At 44.0% G+C, this 14216-nt stretch overlaps 1 protein-coding gene across 2 annotated transcripts in view; it reads left to right on the top strand.

The window, feature by feature from the left end:
- CACNA1D (calcium channel, voltage-dependent, L type, alpha 1D subunit) overlaps positions 1 to 14216 on the top strand; it is a 349684-nt gene that overhangs the window by 195443 nt on the left and 140025 nt on the right. The window contains exons 8-9 of one of the 2 annotated variants that reach the window (XM_010851679.1): positions 1 to 84; positions 6791 to 6894. The exon at positions 1 to 84 is cut by the window's left edge and continues 4 nt beyond it. In XM_010851679.1, the coding sequence (XP_010849981.1) occupies positions 1 to 84; positions 6791 to 6894 (188 nt within the window). Of the gene's footprint in view, positions 85 to 6133; positions 6238 to 6790; positions 6895 to 14216 lie in introns of both variants that reach the window. The other variant, XM_010851678.1, reaches the window with a different exon arrangement.

Below are 14216 nucleotides of genomic sequence, written 5' to 3'. Positions count from 1 at the left end.
ACCAACTTTGACAACTTTGCCTTTGCCATGCTCACCGTGTTTCAGTGCATCACCATGGAGGGCTGGACAGACGTGCTCTACTGGGTAAGCAGCTTGCGGAGGGAATTGACGGAGCGTGCTTTCCTCGGATAAAAGTGTTTCATTAGCTAGAGCCATTGGGGAGCTGGCTGGAAAAGACCCCCTGGAAGTGAGTTCTTTGGGAAGGGAAGCAGACCGCCTTTTCACTCAGCAAGACCCATTAACGTCTCCCCGTCAGGGCCTTGCTTTCAGCTGCAGAAAGCTGCTACAGGACGTGGACTTCCTCGCATCCCCAGTGTCTCCTGGGGACTTACTACTGAGCATGCCCAGTAGTTCCCTTTGTTGGAGGAACTCCAGCATGCCAGGGCTGTCCTGATTAAACTTGAAGAGCCCAGGGTCATTCCCCAGAGTAAGAGGCCCCCGGACTTACATAGACTAAAACTAATCTTTTATACCTAGAGGCAGGTTTCTCTACCAGGTCCTAAATGGAAGGTAGAAAACATCAATTAATTGGATTCTTTTCAGGCTTTCCATAGCTTAGTACAGCTTTAAAGCCCAAATGGGTTTTTCCCCTATTACGGTGTTTCCCTTTTGCATCTTCAGTATTACTACAAACCAGCCCAGCATAAGCCCTTAGCTCTCTCTTCCTTTTTTTTTTGGCGCTAGAGAACTTTGGCAGAGAAGGTCAAGATGGCACATCAGCCTTCCAGGGCTGGTGGACCTGTTCATGAAAACAGATGGACACCCTTTGTATGGCTCGGAGCTAGCTTCTCTTGTTCCCAACAGAACCAGTAGGGTTTGCTACAGATGAAGAGCAGTCGTATTTTAACAGTCATTTCTCAGAGTTGAGTTTATTTGTTTACTTCTGTGTTTGATAGAATTTGAAAAAACTCACAGAAGTTTGGAAATTATTTTTCCATGGCACAGAGTTGTTGGGAAAAACAGCTGCCTTGTAGATTTTGAGCATAAACCCAGGTCCAAATGGGATTAACCAGGATTCCAATAATGATTTGTTAAAAGGTAATGAGTAATAACATACTTCTTAAATGGTCAGTCTCCAGTTAGACAGTCTGGACGTTGAGAAGTATTTTCTAATAGTATCTAAATTTTAGACACTTTATAAGATTTCCCATTACTCTATAACTTCAGAGAACATAATGGTTGTAAATAGGTTTTTGCTTCCCTTCACAAGTGAATTCCATGCTTGCAGGGTTGTAGAAATGTCTGTATGTGTTAGGCAAAGAAAATACATTTTTATTTTCATCCCCAAAGTGTTAGTCTAGTTTGGTAATAAGGTTTTTAAAACATCACCAGCATGTCATATCTTATTTTTTCCCCTTCCCCTCCTTTTTCTAATTGTCATAGTAGAGAGAGAGAGAGAGTGTGTATGTATGCAATCTGTTATTTATATCCATAACACAGTGCCTTTTGTAAAATTTTTTGTGAAGAGAAAGAGGAAGATTATATAGGATGAGCCAAGCCCATGGCCATGCATGAGGACCCTCTAATTAGGTAAAGAGCTCATTTTCAATATTATGTTTTAAGTTGCCACTCCTGGTTAGATTAGTGGAGGGCGCAATCTCCAGTCTTCCTTTGAAGTTTCTGATAAATAGAAAAAGCATGATTCAAATAGCCCAAATTCTGGTCCTTCCCCCTAAAACAGTACAGAACACGTTTTGATTTAAAACAAATGAAAAAACCGGTGACTCCTCAGCTCTGTTCTCCCAGTTTTTATGGTGTATTGACACTGCTGATCTGACATCTCCTAATGGACAGTTGCAGACTTTATGTTTCCACACATTGATTCTCTCATTACGATCTTCCCATGGCCAAGTTAGCGGAAACTCTGGGAGTGTGTGATTAAAGGAGAGAAGACTCCGCACGCCTAGAAACAAAAGTTTCTACTTGCTTTCCTGAGAACCTCTAAGTATCACCTAGGATGATATAATTATTACCTCTGTTTTTCATATGACAGTCACAGGGCTAATAATTTGACAACATAATAATTATATTCTCTATGAATTACATGGCATCTTTATTCCGATGGAGGAACTCCAATAACTTATCAACCTTATGCCAGTCTATATCCCTTTATAGCAGGTCTGGGAAACAGTGGAATATAGACGCCCTAGACATCCTCAAGGTCCTGCTGCAAGTGGTCGTGGTATTTGATTTACAAGGGTCTACAGACCTTTTTTTTTTTTCATAAGGGACCAGACAGTAAATATATGTGGCCAGGCAGACCATAATGTCTGTGTCACAACTGCTCAGCTCTGCCCGTGTCACTTGGAAGCAGCTGCAGACAACATGTACACCTGTGGCTTCATTCCAGTATTTATTTATGGATACTGACATGTGAATTTCGTATAGCATTCCTGTGTCATGAGATAGTCCAGATTTTTTTTTCCCACCATTTAAAAATGTAAAAGCCATTTTTAGCTCAAGGGCCGTCCAAAAGCAGGTGGTAGGCTGGTTTGGCCCACAGGTCATAATGTCATGACCCCTGGTCTAGACTAGAACCCCCCTCTCTTTCCTTGGCATTTCTCCATTCTCATGTGAGCCCTTCTGGAACACTAGGGGGCAGCTCAGGGATGTCTCCCAGAGTGCTCACTGAGATCTTATTCTCAAACATATCAAGTTGCTTCTAATTACTTCCTGATTACATTTATTAACTCTGCATAGACATAGGCAGGAGCCAGGCCCCAGCCTTCTTCCTATTTTATGGGCCTCAGTCGGTGGGATCCACAGCTGTGCACAGAACAGCACCTCCCTGCCCAGCACAGCGCCCGGCCCAAAGCTGGTGCTCAGCAGACACCACCTACCATTACTCTTCAAGTTCACAGTCCCATTGTCTCAGGGTAGATGGGCCTTTTTAAAATTCCTGATTTTTACCATAGCCAGAGTGTAAAGGGAACATCTTGAGAGAGAACTAAGATTCGACTTTAATCTTAATCTCGACTTGCAAGCCAAGTTTTCAGTCCTTTAGGTGTTTGTATATGGTGGACAAAGTCTTTGCCAGGGATGAGTTTGAGTCTGGTTGAGTTTATGTTCAGTCAGTGTTCCCAAGTTCATGGATGCCTCAGTCCCCAGAGGCAGGGTCTTGGGAAGGTGGGCCCAGTATGCAGAAAGACACGTGTAGAACAGGACCTTTGGGTATGTGGGGAATGGGATTATTAACTTCTGATAGAAAGCCATTTTTTTAGTGCTCTTTTTTTGAAGTGAATTCCATAAGCATAATTAAGCTGCTATCTGATCCACGCGTTTGTTGTCCAGAGTCAGAAAGGTGTAGTGCAAGGAAAGAGCCTTAGGCTGGAGAAGGCTAGGCGCCTGACCTTGGGTAGGTCACCCAAATACTCTGGGCTTTAACTGTGTGTCGTGCACAAGATGCGGAGTAACACGACACGATCCTATTATTTTTTTCTTCAACTCCAAGGAAATGGTTTTAAATGTAGGAAATTAATTCAAATATGAGAATTGATTTCAGGAAAGAATTATCCATATCAGTTATTTGTGGCCTTTTGCCTTAGTGCCAGCCTCTTCTCTTGGTGAGCAGCACACCTATGGCAGTGCTGGCTATCAGACTCAAACAGGAAGCTCCCTTGGCCAAGTTGATAGTCTTCTTCATTCAGGGTACCTGGGAACTCCCTCTTTAGTTAGCTAGCAGCTTGCCTTTCTGCTCCTTTCTCCGAGTCTAGGCTCAGGGGAGCCACAACCAATATATCAAGTTTTTAGTAGTTTTTGCAACAGAAAAAACAAAAAGCCTTAGATTACAGAGATATGGATGTGCATCTCAGTCTTTGAAGTGAGGAGAAACTGAAACTAGGTTATTATTTCCTGAGTACAGGGACACGACATGATGACTTTGATATAAATATTTTAAAAATCTAAATTGAAACAATTGAGCTCACGCCACTTTCTCCCTTGCTGACAAAGGACACGCAGACAGAATCCCAAGCAGAGTCTCTATTTTTGTGTGGGTATTTCGGGGACCGGCTTGCCAGTTCTGATGTGTCCCGTGTGACTGATAAAGTCTAAGAAATACTAGCCTCTGAAAAGAGACCAGGGTTGAGAAGGTTTCTTCAGAAGAAAGACTGGCCCTTAGAGCTTAATTTTTATTTCTCTTTCTCACGCTCTGGAGATTTAGGGTCTCCTGTGGCCTTTGGTTTTCCCTTGTCCCCCATGGGTTATCCCAGGTGATATTTCTGATTTGAGCAAAAACACTTATTTCTAAGAAATCAGAAGTTTATTTGGAAAAAAAAAAAAATGTTCCCTCCCAAGTTGGAGCAGACAGCTGTTCCCGGAACCATCCTCTGGAGCACAGGGCTGAGGCCCAAAAGAGGATGGGCAGGGCAGATGCTGGGCTGACGGCTAACACACTTTGCTGAGGTGTGAGAGGGCAGGGTCGCCTAGTGGGGACCCTGGACATGCACCCACTTCCTCTCCGTGAGCGAGCACACTCTCCCCGGTTGTGGGCGCCCCTCTTGCCCCAGCAAAGGGGAAGCAGGCCCAGAGAAGGGTCTGCGGAAGGCCCTGATTCCAGGCTGGGCTCTGGTTACTACGCCAGGCAGCCTGTTTCTTCTCCTGCACATCTAGGTTATTAAATAAGTTTAGTGGTGTAGTTGCTTTGGAAGAATTACCCTCGGCCTTCCTGCTGAAATTAGTTTATCCAACTTAATGAGATCAACAATTGCAACCACGGCCCTGCCTCATTCATTACTCTAATTGCCGATATAAGATGTGCAGACTGATAGCAGTTCAAGTAAGCACATCAATTTTCATGTGGCCAAACAGGTGTTTCATAAGGGCTTTAATGCCCTCTCCGTAGACTTCAGCAACAGATGTTAGGTAATTTGTTTTTTTTTAATGTTCTCTTTTTCTGTTTGGTTTCTGCTTGAGGCAAACAGTGAAATGCATGCGTTTCATTCTGTAAAGCTAAAAACCTAGCGCCAGATAATGTAAAGAAAGCACATGCTCAACGGCCTGAGGGCTTGACCTCAGAAGCCAGAACCATGAATCAGCCCAGGCCATATACTGTTCTGTTAGCGGGGATTCCAGCAGAGTCAGGCCTGGGGTCATTCATTCAGTCTTCTCACTGGTGCTTCACACCTTTCTTGGAGAAGACTTTGCCCAATTTAACACTGACCTGTGCTGTTAGAAAGTTGCATCCAGCCGTGAACCCTGAAGCATCTGTTTGCTCCAGCACAAAAGTTGCTCATGAGCTGGTCTCCCCGGGAAGGTGTGTTCAGGGGGCCACGTCTGACTGTGCTGCTTCACTTGGCACAGAAGTAGGGACGCCAGGTTCCTTTGAAAGAACTCACAGCTGGAGCCACCTGTCTCAGGGCAGATTATATAGGTTCAAGCTAGATTTGAGAGGTGAGGGCTTTTTAAATTTCTCCTTACTGGCAAGCAGTTGGGTCCTTCTGTGGGTGCAGTTGAGAAAAAAAAGTCTCATTCCCCAAAGCACCCCTGAATATGTCGGCTAGTTGACTTCTGAATACTTTCCTTCTTTGCATTAATTTAGCTGTGCTTGCACTGACTGATAGCAGATAATCCAGATTTAAAGTGGGTTAGGTTTCCTGGGATAGATTGGCTTCCAGTATACCCGAAATCCAATGACTGGAAAGTTATTATTTTAGGTTTTTTTTAAAAAAAGAATTTATAGAGTCAAATGCTACAAATTTGTCTCTATAGCTAAGACTTTTCCACCATCACAAATTTTGAAAGCAAGAATACTACCAACAATTTGGGCAGAGTAGAAAATAGTTTCTAGCTAAGCACTAGTTTTGTCTTCTACCAAGATCTCTGAAAATCCCTTACCAAGGCAATTTCTTGTAAGAGAGAGCCAAATTCCAGCTGATTGCCCTAGCCGTAGCCAGAGTTTGCTATTACTTGCCCTGAAAGTTTTGATGACTCGTGTGTGTGTGTGTGTGTGTGTGTGTGTGTGTGTGTGTGTGTGTGTTGGGAATATATAATGAATGTGCATTGGCTACTGTTGTCTGATTTGAAGCTAAGTAAATGTTTAATTAAATGTATGGAATGCTCTCTAATGTAACCCTCTCTCCTTATTAGATTCTCTTATTAACCCACTCCTATGAGACCATCTTATTTCTTGCAGATGAATGATGCTATGGGATTTGAATTGCCCTGGGTGTATTTTGTCAGTCTCGTCATCTTTGGGTCATTTTTCGTACTAAATCTTGTACTTGGTGTATTGAGCGGGTAAGCTACACCTCTTTCATCTTGAAAGCAGAGTCCTGAGGACAGTTGCCAAGACCACACAGGCTTGCTAGATGGGGGCCGCCGGGTGGGTGCCAAGTGTTTTATGTGTCCTCCAAGATGCTTTCTTTTCTGCTGAGGCTTCCCAAACCAAGACTTTTCCTGGAACCTCACCAGCCTTTGTGAAAGAAAGCTATAGGATAATTATTGACCAGAGATTAATCAGCGTTGTCACTTGGGGTTTAAATCATTGGCATTGCTTGCCCATTTGTCCCAAAAGGAGATACATCTATAATTGCTTTATTGGTCTGGATCCAAATATAATGCAGATTAATTGGTACCAAACAGTAGCTAAATGACTTTCGGTAGGCCACATTTGGGGATTTCCACAGCAGAACCTGCCCTTATTGAAAGAACAAAACTGGAAGGCTCTTGGCGGGATCCCATCCTTGGAGCACCAGTCCTCAGTCAAAGCCCTCGTGGTCCAGCAGCAGTTCCTGGGGCTCTGCTCTTTGGCAAATGGATAACTGATAACTAATCTCCTTACATTTTACAGGTAAATGATGCGATAGGATGGGAATGGCCATGGGTGTATTTTGTTAGTCTCATCATCCTTGGCTCATTTTTCGTCCTTAACCTGGTTCTCGGTGTCCTTAGTGGGTAAGCAGTTGGATCTGTGTCCCACATTCTGCTGCTGCCATGTGTCAGGCAGCTCCCCACGGCTTTCTCTGCATGCGTGTGGACTCTGATGTCCCCCCTGTGTGTTGCTTCGGGACTGAACTGTAATTCTCAATGCTCGTATCTGTCTGTGAGATTCTGTGTTTCTGATGCTTGCCAAACTATTAATTGAATGAAACCATTTCCCTGAAGCTAGTCACATTTATATGCTAGTGTGTAGGAGTGGATTAAAAGTGACTAAAAGGATGCCCAACCTTGGTCTCCCCCAGCAAAGGGCCTTCTTTGTCTTTTGTGGTTTTCTTCCCATTAGTATTAGTACATAGCCTGGCCCTTTAAAGTTACTTGCAGTGTATTATGATTATTTCCAGTGGTGTTTCAGATTTCATGGTAAAGGAGAAATAAGCCTAGATTAGCACAGAAATACTGGACAGTTTAAAATCTCACATCCTTCCCATGGGGATCATTTATTAGCTTGGTTTTCTGCTGCTGTCACTGTGAGAATATTTCCTTGAATTCGTTTTTAATCTTAGCTCACAGAATCGGTCTTTAATGCAGAGAAATAATCAGCTTTTGCACCTAAATTTCCTCCGGCCTTATCATTGTCCGTGTCCCTCAGTCATCATTTTTGAAATTTCACTTTGTTGGCCTCCTTGGCTCTGTGGATTGATGGGGGTTCAGTGGAGACTGGGACCAGAGTGGGGCTCTGTCTTTTCTGTGGTTGCCATCCTAGAGCCCTCTTGGGCAGCCTAGCACCTTCCCCACCACACAGACACCCCACACAAGGGGGTACCCCAGAGAAGGGAGTGGGCACCTGCGGTAGGGTAGAGGGCCCTCTGAGCCCCTGTGGTGGGGCCTCCCCAGGCTCTCAGTGCCAGCTTATCGCCATTGCCAGGGCCTGGGAGGGTGACCGGGGCTCATAGGTGCCCGTTTCCCCTGAGGAGCCCCTGTCACTCCCGAGCTCAGACATCCTCCGGAGATACTGCTGATAGACTTGATTCCCAGTGAGTTTATCTACTCCTCACTCACTCTATCTCTGTCTTGCTAAGAGCTGATATCTCAGGGGAAGTGATGTCTTCATGTAATGCTGAGTCAGTGGAGAGACCTTTATCTCGCTTTTCTAAACACTGCCTTTTCCAGAGCAGAAAGCGAACTGGTTACCCATCTCTGCTTCCTCTCCTCATCTTCCCTCTCAGCTACCCTGCCTGTTTTCAGGGACAGGCGTTTAGAATTCTCCTTGACCGAGTGTGGTCGCTTTCACACCATGGATGCGCACTGTCCTGTGAAGCCCCATCTAGAAATGAGCCAGGAGCCCATGCCTTACAGTGAGGGGAAAAGGGGTTCTGGGCCTGAGTCCTGGGTGTGACAGCTGACCCTCTGCCCCGACCCGGCCGAAGATTCTTTCTATGGATAAATGGCTCTTCAAGCCTAAAGTTCTTTCACGTCGTTCTTTAAAAGTGCCTTCTTCCTAATGACCCTCTGTGGCCTTAGGTCAGTGTCAGGATGGTGAGGGTGGAATTTATCCCTGGAGAAACAGCATCATGTTGATTTTATTACAGGAACAGCCCATACAAGGTTAACAGCAATTCTGTTGTGAATTCCTTGGCGCCCTGTGTCTCCTAAACCCAACTAAACTGAGGCCATGGAAACGACTAATTTTAACAGTGCCAGTGACATGCCTTATCTCTGAGCTTCCCAGAGCAGGAACATCACCCCGGCAGGATGGGGCAGACTTAAGAAGGGAAAAGGGGGAAAAGCCGGGAGGGACCCCTTATTATAATGCTGGATGCTAAATATGCACCCTGTGGGGGTACCCACAGCTGGAGGATAAAGACACACACACCATGATGGAACAGCCAGTTTGCTGAAATATATTTTGGGGAAAGTAATAAGTAACTTTAAAATATTTTTAAACCAGAACAAAACTAGATCTCTTATGAAGGAGAATGCAAATGACATTTGAATTCTTAAAATAAAACCCAAGAATTCCCAGCAATATTCAGTCAGTTCCACGACGTGCCCCAGCTCCCCCGGGGCTGCAGCTGACCCTGCCTGGACGTGCGAGGCCACTTGGGTAGGAGATGTCCAGCAGTGCTCTGGCTGAAGGAGGAACCACGTCCGCAGAGCAGTCTTCCAGTGTGTTCGCAAATTTGGTCGCTTTTCCTGAGTTCTTGCTGCATGTCTGGCTCTGGGCCCAGGGGCCAGGGTGCCAAGATGTCTAAGACACAGATGGGGGCCTTGTGCGCAGACGGTCATTGTCTGGGGTGGAATTGTCATTGGGCAGTGCAGGATGGCCAAGCTAAAGTAGGGGCAGGGACAGAGAAACTGCGAAAGCAGTATGTCTATGAGCTGGATGTTGACAGATGATAAGGTGTCTGTGGGGGTGGCGGTGGGGTGGGCTAGGGGTGGAGAAACCAGAGAACAGGCTGCTCCCACCTTTCCTAACAGTTAGTTACTTGGGCTTCTCTGCCTGGGTACTCCTCCTTGACTTTCCCCTAAAGCAACAAAAAATCAAAATCAGTCATTTGTATTTATTTTTTTGTTTCAGAGAAATGAAATTAAAAAAAATTTTTTAGTTTCAATCTTAGGGTTCTTCCCAACTTTTTTAGGGAACATTGGAGGAAATACAAAATTGGAAGGGCATAAATATTCAAAAGGAGATGGCTTATGTTGCATAGCCCCTTAGGGACCATTGGACCACCACAAATGTAATTCCAAAAGCCCTGAATTAAAAGGCTCTCCTGTTTTAGACCATACTGCTGCTTTCTAATGAAGGGTCGTTGTAAGATGCTGTGTGTCTTTAAGTCAACCATTTGGAAATATTTGTTGCTCTTCCTTGGCTCCTCCTTTTTTCCATGTGGCCATGCCATCCTATTGTATCCTTAAACTGATTTTAATCTGTGCACTTGATTTGGTATTGGTACATTTTTGAAGCATTGTTAAGACTGATGCTTTGAAATATCTCTGGTTTTACAGCACACTGTTTTTCTCAAGGTGAGTATGAGGTTCATGAACTGTATGCTCTGCATAGCCAAGCATGATCCTGGATGAAGACATTCCTGTCCCACCCTGCCCCAACCCAGGTACTTGTGCTGTGTGGGAGGAGCTGAGAAAGTCAGTAACTAGAGTTCTGATTTCATACTAAGTTGTTATCAAGGAGATGGTCCCATTATGACCAAGTGTTAAAAAGAATGTCTCAATTAAGTCTACAGTTCAGCTGGCTCTTCTCATGGTGGCTTTGATGATTTTTCACTTTTAAAATTGCTCACTTAACTCTTGTCCCCTTTGGGGTTTTTTCCTGTAGGTAGGTAAGATAAGAGAACACGGTGGTGTTTCAGCACTTTTTGTCTTTAGAGTCACTGCCAGATTCCCGGGGGGATGGTGGTCATGGGCAGTGGGCTCACATCTTCACCTGCAAGGACTACCTGATGCCAGGCGCACCTGCGGCAAGGTAGAGGGCCCTCTGAGCCCCTGTGGTGTGGGCCAGACCCCCAAAAAGGGGCTGGTGGATGAGAAGTGAATTAGAAGACCTGAGTTCTGGTCACGTGCTAAATAACTCTGGGACTTCACTTAGGAGTCCCGAGCCTACATCTCTTGGCCCCTCAAAGGGGGATGCTGCTGCTGTGCCATCCCCACCCCCACACACAGAATAGGTGGCTTTAGGTCGGCTCATGAATGTAAAAGTGCTTTGAAAAAGAGATACTGCAAAGAATTTTACTCATTGAATGTATCTTTCTCTTACGTCTGTGGACCTCCTCCCGTTGCCCTCCTTGGGTGAAGTGGGAACAGCTAAGAGGCTATTTGGAAAATATCTGAAGTGTACCATTTTCTGAATTTCCCAGGAAGAGACCAGCAGAAATGGGCTTTGTATGCACATTAATACTGTACTCAGTGCCCCCACAATCAGGCCATGGAGGTTCTTTGTCATCTATAAAGTGTGGTGCAGCTCTCAGTGGTGATTGAAGTTCTGACAGTGATTTATTTTTGCACAAGTAGGGAGGCATGACATTGCTGTAACATATGGTTAAACACTGGCTTTAGAGTCAGATAATCAAGACATAACTCTCTGCTCTACCTTCTACCAACTATGAGATTTGGTGAAATGGTTTGCCTATTTGAGCTTTACTTTGCTTGTCTGTAAAATGATATTAATAATATTAACTGTGGGGAGTTGCAAGAGGATTCAGTGAGCTGAAGAGTGTAGAGAGCTTCGTTACTTTGATGGTGATGGCTTCAGTAAGAGTATATAAAATGAGATTTGATGCAAGAAAAATCTAATCAACTCAATTCTTTTTATTTTTTTTCCCTTGTGACCAGGCCTATAGGTAGGGTTTAATTTGCATGATTCTTCTACTCAGGATGTTAATAAACTAAGTATTCTGTACTTAGTTGAGAGTAGAGAATTTGCTTTTAGAGGATCTAATGTCCAAAAATGCTCTTAGAGGAGCAGGGAGGTGAAATGAAAATACTTAGAAGTTGGTAAATTATGAAGTCCTTGCTAAGCAAAGGTTTCATTTGCCTTTGTTTCTGTTTCTGCCAAAGATAGACTAAGGGCCCACGGTGCCTAGACTGGTTTTGATGTCTATTAGATGGATTGCTCCTGAGAAGTTTAGATAATCTCTGATATTTATATAGTAGCAGTCAGATCCCTGGCACTTAGCAATGGCCAGGAAGAGATTAGATAAAAGACCCTTAAGAGATTAGTGTAATATAACCCAGACTTTGATGCATCTGTTCTCTGTCGGCCTTTGGAGTCAGGCTCCATATGCCATTTTTCATAGTAAATCCAAAGGGCAATTTTAGGATCCTATGCTGTGAATATTTTTCTGTTCAGTTGTTTTGAACACTGTTGTCTTGGTGCCTGGATATTCCTTGCCATAAAATGGAGTTTAAAAACTCCATTCTCTTTTCTTATATACATTCAGTATCATAATGTGAAGGTTCTTTAATTATGTGCCAAACTATGACCAATATTGGGACAGACCTCTGCCCTAGTCTTTTTAAAAATATGGATTTGTTTGTGACTGCGCTGGGTCTTTGTTGCTGGGCTCGGGCTCTCTAGCTGTGGCGATGGGGCTGCTCTCCACCTGCGGTGTGTAGGCTGCTCATCACTGTGGCTTCTCTTTTGGGGGCTCTGGGTGTGTGGCCTTGGAGTTGTGGCACAGGACTTAGTTGCCCCCAGGCATTTGGGGTTCAGACCAGGGATTGAACCCATGTCCCCTCCATTGGCAGGCAGATTCTTAAGCACCGGATTGCCAGGGAAGTCCCTCTAGTCACTTTTTTAGAGGAAAAAGGTGATTAATGAATTTCATCTCCTAATCCTTAGACTTTACTCATATTTGTCCAAAACATTATATTTCTCTTCAGTCCATTTGGTTTGTCTTTAATCCACATTAATTGGGGGAAGAGGATGCTTGGTGATTGGTTGAAAGTGTTGGGATTAAAAAAACCTAGGCAGAGATTCACGCATGGCTTCTCCACTTGTGTAACTGCTGGTATAGAGGGACTGGAAGGGGGTGGCAGGGCAAGTGGGGGTGACGGTACTGTATTAGAATTTTACAAAATAGGCTCGGGTTTGGGGGGCATCGTAATTTGCACCCTAGTCTGTTAAATTCACACCATTATGAACCATGGTCAGAGATTGCCTCTAGTTCCCTCCCCTTGAATGTTGGCTCAGAGGGAAAAACATACCAGGTATATTGTGGAGACATACCCTCTGGGAATAGGCATTTGTATAAATTATTTATGACTGGGATTAGAATTTACTCTCATTCAATGTTTTACCAGCATCTGCTCACAAAAAATGAACAACAGAATTTCTTCCTGTACATAAACAGATCTGCATCTTAGAAGAGTAGTTGAATTGCTTGTGACATTGAAAGGGGTATTGTTGGGTAGTGGGATAACCAGGCTATCAGCGTGATTGGTTACCACTACATTACAGAATAAAATTGTATTGAGTTAATGAGTTAATTCCATATCTTGACAACAGGCAGAGAAAACACACAGAGGTCTAGTTCAAAAACAAGGGGACAGTGGAGGGGTCTTTGTAGATAGTTCTTACAATTAAAAAAAAAAGATTTTCCTGTGTGTAATTAGTGATGATCAGGTTGCCAGACAAAGACACTCTTACTGATCACATGTAGCAAAATATTTCCCCACAGTTAACTGGATGTATCTTTGGTTTGACTTGACTCATAGATGAAAGAGTTGTCCACACAGTTGGAGGTCTCTTTTCTTGAACTTGGAAGTAGTGTTGTGAGTGGGGTTGAAAGCTGCGGGAGAGATCTATGGTTCTTTAGTAACTTCACATGTTTTGGTTTTGGTAGAACAAGAAATTAAGCCCTGCTTCAGCTCTATGTGGAAGAATGCTAAATTTCCTTTTTCTACTAAAGAACTGTGCTAAACATTTTTATAGACTTCTAAGCACTGAGCTTTCTTGTTGCAGAGTTAAGATGCTGTCAGGGGTAGCTGACAGCTGGATACCAGTGCTGTGGGTACTGTGATACCTGAAGTGAATAGGCTGAAAGCTACACCTGACATTAACAAGTGAGTGGTAACCTCTCTGCCACTGGCTGGCAGCGACTGTTTCCATAGAAATGGCTGTTGGGATCAGTGGAAACGAGGTAAGTGAAAGTTTTCCCTGATCCTTGTTTCCATCAAGCTGATGTCGGTTTCCCTGGCAACAGCAGTGGACAGCAGCCAGGCACAGCAGCAGATTGAGGAGAGCTCTCTCACTTGTCAGCTGTGGCTATCATGTATTCCTAACCCAATCCTTTTTTATAAGATGTAGCAAAACACCTCTGAGGGCCCAGGAGGCCTCTCTGGCCACACGTGCCCTCCCGAGCACCCATCTTGCCAGTGGAGAGCTCTTTACTTAGCGGAATTCATCACTGAGCTTTCATGCAGAGGCTCAGTTCTTCATAAAGCCACTGGCACCTTAGCAGTTGAAATTAAAGCCATAATTTTCCTGTGTTCCCTATTCAGTTGGCGGCATTAACAATTGTTCTTATTTCTGCAGTGAAGGGTTGTTTATGAATTTAATAATTTGACTTCTGTGAGGAACATGTTGATGATTGCCCTAAGGTGCTACTGTCAAGCTTACATCAGTTTTTTTTTTCTTTTTCCTTCCTTGTAATATTCTTTTATAGGCTGGTAAAATTGCTTACAGAAATCAAATCTTGGTATAGCAGAACAGCTTAGGATAGCAAGACCTATATGTCTGTGGTACTGGGGGCTCTTCTTTATTCAAGTTCGGCAGTTGTCCTAATAAATAAAATGTTCCTGGAACATTTTATTTTAAACAT

This window comes from Bison bison, unplaced genomic scaffold (genome assembly GCF_000754665.1).
Source record: "Bison bison bison isolate TAMUID 2011002044 unplaced genomic scaffold, Bison_UMD1.0 scf7180017864304, whole genome shotgun sequence".
NCBI classification, from domain to species: domain Eukaryota; kingdom Metazoa; phylum Chordata; class Mammalia; order Artiodactyla; family Bovidae; genus Bison; species Bison bison.
Note: the sequence above shows the minus strand (reverse complement) of the source record. Positions and strands in the feature narration are given on the sequence as shown.